General features: G+C 46.7%; 1 protein-coding gene across 1 annotated transcript; it reads right to left on the bottom strand.

The window, feature by feature from the left end:
• Positions 1-7,961: 7,961 nt before the first annotated feature.
• Positions 7,962-8,583, bottom strand: N0V96_004617 (uncharacterized protein; the record flags this gene model as incomplete). The annotated part of the gene is made up of 3 exons (XM_065757165.1): positions 7,962-8,213; positions 8,275-8,368; positions 8,426-8,583. 3 exons carry the CDS (start codon positions 8,581-8,583, stop codon positions 7,962-7,964), a joined length of 504 nt encoding a protein of 167 aa, XP_065614378.1.
• Positions 8,584-9,134: the final 551 nt, after the last annotated feature.

Genomic DNA, 9,134 nt, shown 5'->3' with positions numbered 1-9,134 from the left:
TAGGTATTACCAATTTTAGCCTAAGATTTAAAATGTGGCAAAGGGAAGGAAGGAGTCACAGTGTATAAGTAGACACATCGCTATACAAGCGAGGCGCACGGAATAATACAAAATGAGTATGCTATTAGATTAGGATGCTAATTATATTGATTGTTCTTGATATCAGACTGTCCTGATACTCTGTCGATGCTAGATTTCGGAGCACTATTCACTACCGAGAGCCTGGTCGGTCACAAATGGGTGGGTCTCGTGCGTAGTCTAATTGTACAGGGGGCTTCTACGCACGCGGGGTTCGGCTTTTTCCCTTTTTGGGAGCAGTTGACGGCCGTGTATTACTTATCTCTTCTCTTCTGTCTACGAGGAACTCCATTCTCCCATACTACGTCCACGTCCATACCCAGACCAGGTTTGACTGCACAAGCGGAAGCAATTGCTGTCAAGATCATCAGACGACATTTCAGAATTCTTCTACACTTTGAAAAATCTCGACATGACAGGACTGGCCAGTCCACGTGACGTGGAAACAACCATCAATTACTATCGAGATCCTGGCGATGGAAGTGAGCATGCACCAAGCATTGCGGGCAAACGAAGCACATTCACCCAGCCATCTATCGATTTTGCAACGATCGTTCACGATATCACTGGGGATGAAAGTAGCTTCACCCTCGACAGCCATGGATTTCAGCTCTGTCTCCACACTAGCCAGTTGGTGGATTTTACGAGTGATCAACATATAAAGGACATTTATTATCCCGAAATCGAAAAGCTTCTATCGCAAGTGTGAGTCTTCCTCTAGGCCGTTAAATGAGGGACTTTCCCTAATAGATACCTAGAACCGGTGCCTCACGGTTGCACATTTTCGACCACACCATTCGGAGGCCGAATCCTTTAGCCGCGCACTCTGATGACGAGCGCCGACCAGTGAAAAGAGCCCACATTGACCAGTCAGAGTGGGGGGCTATGAACCAAGTCAAGCGTCACTTGGGCGAAGAAGCGTCTCGACTATTGCAATCACGATTCCAGGTTATCAACGTTTGGCGCCCAATCAAGACAATCTATAAAGATCCTCTCGCGGTCTGTGACTCTCATTCGGTGTTAGACACAGACATCGTGCCAGTCAAGCTTATTTACCCGGATTGGGTGGGCGAGCCATGCACGATTCTTCCCAATAGCAGGCATCGCTGGTACTATAAAAGCTTGCAAACACCGGAAGAGGTGATGCTCATCAAGTGTTATGACTCGAAGGCAGATGGGCGTGCTCGCAGAGTTCCGCACGCCGCATTTACGGATGCGGAAATGGTTGACAAAGAGTCAAGACAGAGTATCGAGGTTAGAGTACTTGTCTTCCATGAGCAAGACGTCAGTAAAGTCTAAATCAGTAATCTTCGCTCGGTTCTACCGGTGTTGAAGTTCCCGTCTCATCTAACCTGTTGCGTTCCATCGAGCTGACGATCGCGGCAAGGAGAGCATTCGTCAGTGAACATGATGAGTCGGGAGATCCATGAGTACGTTCATATGTGCTAAAGATTTCAAGCGACCGATGCATTGAGTCACACCGTAATGGGCAATACTCTCCAAACGTTGTAGACGTTGGTAATTTGCCAAGGCTCTTTGTGCTAAGGAGGATCAGCCGTCGTATATGGTACTTGTATTGATAAGATGGTAAGCAGGTGAATGTCTCAGAGTGCGGGCGTCACAGATGATACAACAAAAGTTACATCTGCTGTCGTTATCCCGCTCCCCAGAGCCAATGCCTGTACCGATCTTCAGCCGGACACAGCCTTGGTGTCATACTTAGTGAAGCCCATATTATTTTACCTATCCTGCCAAGGACCTGGAGTCTTGACGAATGGTGGCCCGAGCGTTTGTCTGTCGGGATCTGCCCGAAGGAGGAACTCGCCGAATGCCATCCTGAGCATTATGCTTTTCAACATGGCCTCGTGGTTCATTTCTGACGTTGATTCCGTCTTCTAACTCATCCTCCTAGCTTTTAGATTGTCTAATCTAGTTCGTCAGGTTGCGATTGACAACACCTATTTGTTCCAAGATGCCGAATCCCGAGTCGCTACCCGACCGAGTTGCTGAGGAGAATGCTCCCTTGCAGGTCATCTCCCTTCAACAGCTCATTGATGGCGATGAAGAGTGCTGTGAGCATTTGCTGAAAGCATGCACCAGTCTCGGGTTTTTCTACCTTGACTGTCGGGAGGTTGCTTCTGGCCAGGTCATGGCAAGTGTGCAATCCATGTATGACCTAGCTGTAAGCTTCTATGACCAATCACACGATGAAAAGATGGCGTGGATTGTGGACCGGGATCACGATGAACATTTAGTCATGGGGTCAGTCTGATCTCCTGCACTGCATTTCTTACATCTGACGATGGATTCCTTTCTGCTGCAACAGATACAAACCAGCGGGGCATGGCAATGGGCCGGTCGAAGGAAAGAAAGATGGATTCGAAGGGCTAATGGTGAGGCTCCATCCAAACTTCAAGCGTCTCTGACTTCTATTTATACAAGAAAAACTCTGACCTAAGAAGTTGTTCGAACATCCCATCTCGAAGATCAGCGATTCTTCGAGTTTTCCAGGACCTAGTGTGATTGCAACACAGCTCGACGTATTGAAAATTGCCACGGCAAACTTCCGGGAAATAAGCATTCTATTACTTTCTCGACTTTCTACCGCTTTGGGTTTAGATGAAGGGCATGCGTACGAGCAATATCATCGAAAAAACGCTGTTTGCCCGACCGCCTTGGGTCTTCTCAAGTACACACTCGCAGACGTTGAACCTGACAAAGTGGGCCAGATTGCTCATACTGATGCTGGGAGTCTCTCAATCGTCTTCACTGAGGTTGGTGGTCTCCAGGTGCTGAAGCCGAATGAAGATCAGTGGTACTATATTGCGCCCAAACCCGGCCATGCAGTTGTTAATGTCGGCGATGCGCTTCGCTTCATTTCTGGGGGCGTTTTAGAGTCGAGTTTGCACCGCATAATTCCCCACAAGGATGAAGTCACACGTCACAAGTACTCTATTGTTTACCTCTTACGGCCTGAAATGGATGCAGAGTTTGTTGATTCGGAGGGTGTTACTTGGAAAGGCCTCGAATGGACGAATAAGAAACATGCCGTGTTTCGTGCAACAGCCGAGGAGCAAGCCACGGGGACTTATTTGACTGGAAGAGAAGGGTATGTTGGATATTGGGATCCAGAGAAGGATAAGGAAAGTGAAACTATCATGGTTTAGTCAGGGATGAGATTGCACCATTAATATGACTTTGCCTGTGGTCTTCGTTGGATCGACAAGAAGGGCATGATTGCTAGCACCAAGAAGCGCTTTTATTGCTGCGTACTGTAAGAGCAGACAAGCCCACCTTATTGTTGTAACTCGTGGACGTAAGCTTGGAATCACAGGCGTCAGCGAAAAGCCAAAATTTTGGAATTTTCGCTTTTTCTGCTTCCCCTCTTTTTCTTGGTTCATGTCTTTTTTCTTGTTCTTTTTTTCTTCCTCTACATGGCAATGTATTGTAGACGTAGAGGCCCTTACAGCTTGGTTCTTGGAATGGTTTGCCACTTACTTGAATTGGCGGGAACAACCTCCCTTTTGATGCCTGTCTCGATATCACGTTGTGACTCCATCAATACGCGCTACCAGTACCACTTGCAGCAAAAGGTCTTCGTATGTTTCTTTTGTTTTCTTAGCAAGTAGGCGCCTATGTGCTATGATACAAGCTATCTTCGGAATTATACTCTACCTACCTAATGCTGAAAATAAAGTTTGCGATACTTCGCTTACGTTTATAGCTGTATTCCGGAGTGAATTGAGAGCAATGATACATCGTCGAAGCAGAAAGACGGAATGGAACCATAATCCGATACCTGATAAGGATAATGTGATGTAGTAGCTTATAAATATGACTTGAGCTATTGACAGTGATGCACTAAATCATTATATGGAAATATACATTAATTTCAAGGTCTCGCATTCGTTTTCGCCTGACGTATAAATAACACTACTGATGGATGGTCTTTTTCCTAAGTCTCAGTGACATGGAAGTGGAGTGATTTCTTCGTGCTCAAAAGGATAATGACCAGTGAATTCGAGCAAAGACAGGTGGCAAAATATCAGGAAAACACTCTGATGCCCGAGATTATCAGATTATTAGAAGTCGGGGAGATCAAAACAACGGGGATTGCCGACAATAACCAAAGAAAAGTTCTCGCGGATATGATTCGAGTTACCTATGGAACTGAGGCTGAATCATCATCAAGGATTCCGACGTAGGCTAGCAATGCCGAAAGTGGCAAAACTCCGAAATAAACGGTGGGGCACTACTTACTTTTTTGCCCTGTTCCCTGCGATATGGTTTGAGCTCTGCATGCCTCGTCTCGATCAGCTTATACACGCGTCCAAGACTCTGATTGAAGGTGCAACTCATTTCCTCCACGTTGTCGCTCGACATTGCAGCAGACGACATTTGGCAGCGCCTCAGCCACAACTCTGCAATGACAACCCTTAATATCAAAGAAACGGACATACCAAATTTGGATGGGCAGACTGCAATTATCACTGGTAAATGATGTTGAGCCTTGCCATTTGGTTCGCAATACTGATTCCCATGAATAGGCGGTTCGTCTGGCATCGGATTGGCTACTGCAAAGATCCTAGCATCTCGAGGAGCTGGCGTATTTATTCTCGATATTTGCCAACCCACGGAGACACTGCCATCCTCTGTACAATTTCGTAAATGCAATATCAGGCGCTGGGTTGAGCTTTCCGATGCATTCTCTCAGATAGGACAAGTCCAGATCGCCGTTGCAAATGCAGGGATAGATGAAGACGGAACATATCTGAAAGATTCGTACAACGATGATGGCGACCTTCTCGAACCAAATTACGACGTGGTCGATGTAAATTTCCGGGGCACCTTGAATTTCGTAAAACTTGCTTTGCACAGCATGAGAAAAAATGGCGTACAGGGAAGCATTGTGCTGACATCAAGCGCAACTGCTTATTCCCCGGAACAGTCTCTCCCTGTGTATAGTGGGACAAAGGCAGCAGTAAGTAAAACCTGACCTGGACTAATTACAAGACTGACTGAATAAGCTGATCAACTACTTGCGGGCGATGCGCTCAAATTTGCGAGACACCGGCATCACTATCAATGCTGTCGCTCCAGCCGCAACTATCACCGGACTGTTACCCGCGAAGCTCGCTGCTCCGATCATGGCTGCTGGCCTGCCAGTGAGCTCTGCGCATTTCGTGGGGCTTGCAGTGGTGTATTCCGCTGTTGCCATGGAGTCCGCGAAAGTTCAAGCGTATGGAAAGGATAATGCTGAGTGGAGAGAAACGAGTGGCCGTTGGAATGGCAGAGTCATTCTCACGTTGGGTGAGAGGTACACTGAGTTGGAGGAACCTTTGGCGAATGCTCGTAACACATGGATGGGTGTTAAAAATCTGCAGGAGACTAAAATGCAGCAAGCTGCCACAGATTTCAGAAGTTTTCTATAGAGTGAACTTTCTTTATGGTCCTGACTAGCTTTTTTAATTGATGCATCGACTTCCCCAGCCTATTAAGCTGTGCCATGTCTCTGGAGGCAGATTTAGAAGAGTATGTAGCAACGTGGTGCTCTGAATCGGGCTCTTCAGGTTTTGCGTCTGGAAGCTACAAAATTTCTTGAATATGACATATGAAAACATATTAGGGCTTTGGGGAACTCAAAAGCCAACAAATGATGGAGAGTATCGTCTTTCTTTCATGACATCTCACATTTCCTGGGAGTCATGATTGCAACTCGAAAACCCATTGTTCCTCCGCTGTGAATACAATGTTAGATGTGATGTCAGCCACAGACAAATAACGAGGCGTGTAATCATGTCTACTTATGTCCAGCGGTGGTCACGATGACTAAGATCTACATGTTACCTACCACCTCATCAGGATAATATTTTCAATGTCGCGTGGGACATCATCTTTGCCTATTTCCAGAATACTTTCATCTCCTTGATTGACCGAACTGCTTCTACAATCGACTGGAAATTAATATCGTATTACACGGCTCCAGACAATCCAAGGGGGCGTAGGTTTTCCTTTCGCCCCGGGACAGTGGAGCTGATGTTTCCTTGTCGGCTTCCGGCCTCGCTTCATTGCCCGATTTGTATGGATCCCGAGTCGCGGTCTCCTCGCAAAATTTCCCAATCTATCATTTGGTGGTCAGTGTGCACGACCCACGCATCCGACCAACAAGACCATAGATCAACCACAGACAATTTCGTCTCGGGAACGGCACCAACGACAACAACCGCGCTGGAAAGGGTTCGGACGTAACATTTAACTTGTCCTCGACCACCAATCTCACACCCTGAGTTCAATCGAGATCCTTCCACCGGCGTCAGAATGATTTCTCTACACGCTTTGACGTCTTTCATTCTACCTGTTCAGTCAACATTGCTAAAGGTTTTAGATCAGTCGACCAAATCTAGTCAGAGACCTTATAATCCTAGCGACCCGCCATCTGCGGCGCATTTTACCGCCAAGATACACCCTCGAGAAAAAGAGGTTTCATCGGAAGTAAATGCCTTTTTCCTCAATCACTGGCCATTTGCAGATGCGAAATCCAGAAAGAAATTCGTGGCTGCTGGCTTTTCACAAGTCACCTGCTTCTACTATCCTACCGCGTTGAACGACAGGATCTCTTTCGCCTGTCGGCTTCTGACGCTTTTGTTTTTGATTGATGGTAAGTGGCATTCTTGCACAAGCTTGCACAGCAGACCAATCGAACGTATCGATGCTGGCATGGCCAGATTTTCTGACACTGTGTTACTATAGATCTCTTGGAAGACATGTCTTTTGAAGAAGGCTCTTCCTACAACGAGAAACTCATACTACTTTCCCGGGGAGATTCGTTGCCGGATCGTAGTGTCCCAGTCGAATGGATCACTTATGACCTGTGGAATGATATGAGGGCTTGTGACGAAACCCTTGCCAATGAGATCCTTGAACCAGTCTTTATGTTCATGCGCGCTCAAACTGACAAGACGCGACTACAAATCAAGGAGCTGGGACACTATTTGAAGTATCGAGAAAAGGACGTTGGCAAAGCGTAAGTCGACTTGGATCCCGTTCATTTCACGTTTATTCAAGCACTCACAATTGGCTAGGTTGCTATCTGCCCTGATGAGGTTTAGCATGAACCTGCATCTCAGCTCTAAAGATCTGAATTCAGTCGAGGATATTGAGCTTAATTGCTCAAAACATATCTCGGTCGTCAACGATATCTATAGCTGGGAGAAGGAGTTTAAGGCTTCCCATATAGGCCATAAGGAAGGGTCCGCCTTATGTTCATCCGTGTCAGTTTTGGCTTCGGAGACTAGCCTGGACTATTCAGCGTCGAAGCGCATCTTGTGGATAATGTGCCGCGAATGGGAGGTTCTTCACATCCAATTAGTCACTAATAGGTTATCAAGTGCTGGGGGTTGCGGCACAGACTTGCAGGCCTTTATGAAAGGTTTGGAGTATCAGATGAGTGGAAATGAGGCGTGGAGCAGCATTACACCGAGATATCATTCAGTTTAGATCAACAGTAGATCAACAGCGTAAATATATTCGTATGATAGAGAGTCCAATGAACAGTTCCTTGAGTCTGACTTCTCACATGGATCCTACTTCGTCTTCGGTAATTCAGCATGAATACTTCAGCACAAGCTGCTATGGCACCTCACTAGTTTGTAAACTTGCGGTCTACATTCTAACCTTCCATGTCTTTCCTAGCATGGACTCTGTCAGACCCTAAGGATAGAAGATTCTGCAATGGGGAGATATCAAGCTTTTTATAGGAGCCGCTGAGACAGGGCAGGGAAAGGCTGTATATGAGTTTAATCCTGCTAGTCTCGGGCTAAGGGTGGACAATTTGTACGACCAGGAGAAACTTCAGACTATCTAAATCTAATACTAGGCCTTCTTTACCAGTTTCCAACTGCTGTCTGACGTCCAAGTGGGACGTTAGCTTTGGATATTGAAACATCCGCATCTACGAAATCAACGCTGTCGATGGACTCAGCGGCAGTTGCACCATTATGAGCCGCCGCCAGCTTAGCTTCCAACCGCTCATCGTGTGCGTTTACAATGTCATCCGGCAGCCGCGCCAGAGCTTGGTCAAGATCCTCGATAATGTCTCGAACATCCTCTGTTCCAACTGAGAATCGAATGAATGCCTGCGCGAGGATCTCATCAGCCCATCCAATCTAACCAGGTGATTCAAGGTGCAATACTCACTGGTGTGATTCCTGCCTCTCTTCTATCCTTCTCAGACATGATGACATGAGTAGAGTTCCAAGGGTGCGTCGCCAGAGTCTTTGAATCTCCAACACTAGTGCGTACAAATTAGCAAATTCTCCCTTTCTTATTAACGCTGATTTCAACTTACTTTGTTTGGTGGGATACAACCTTGACAAAGTTCATGAGCATCTTGCTAGCAGCGTCTCCTCCCTTAGGTCCAAATGAGAGGACACCTCCATAACCATTTCTGAGGTACTTTTTGGCGTTTTCGTGAAACTGGTTCTTTTCCAGGCCTGGTAGTTCCATTAGAGGACATCCAAATGACGATTTTGTGTCGACAAATTGAAGGTGCTAACTTACCGGGATAGTTAACCCACGCAATTCTTGGGTGTGATTCCAAGAACTGAGCCACAGCCATGGTGTTTTTGGTGTGTCTCTCACATCGTAGACTCAATGTCTCCATCCCGATCAGTAGCTGTTGTGCTGAGGCTGGACTCAGTATCGACCCAACCTCCATCAAAATGTCAATCCTCATCGCCATCGCAAAGGAAATATTGCCGAAGGCCTTCCAGTATGAGAAGCTCATTGGGCCATCTTTTTTAATCATTCGAGGAAACCGGTGGCCCGCTGCGCCCCAGTCAAAAGTGCCACAGTCAATGATGACTCCGCCAACAGTGGTGCCATGACCACCCATCCACTTTGTGGCAGAATGTAAGATAATGTCGGCGCCAAATTCAATAGGGCGACACCATGTACCGCAGGCCCCGAATGTGTTGTCGACCTTCGGCTTTGTCAGCTTTTGGAATGGCTGTATGTTCTGAGTTACCAGCTAAGTACTCACCACAAATGGAACATGG

Source organism: Colletotrichum fioriniae (assembly GCF_027942845.1).
Source record: "Colletotrichum fioriniae strain IMI 355084 chromosome Unknown scaffold_4, whole genome shotgun sequence".
Classification (NCBI taxonomy): Eukaryota; Fungi; Ascomycota; class Sordariomycetes; order Glomerellales; family Glomerellaceae; genus Colletotrichum; species Colletotrichum fioriniae.
The sequence above is the reverse complement of the archived record's forward strand: the minus strand, read 5'-3'. Positions and strand labels throughout refer to the sequence as shown.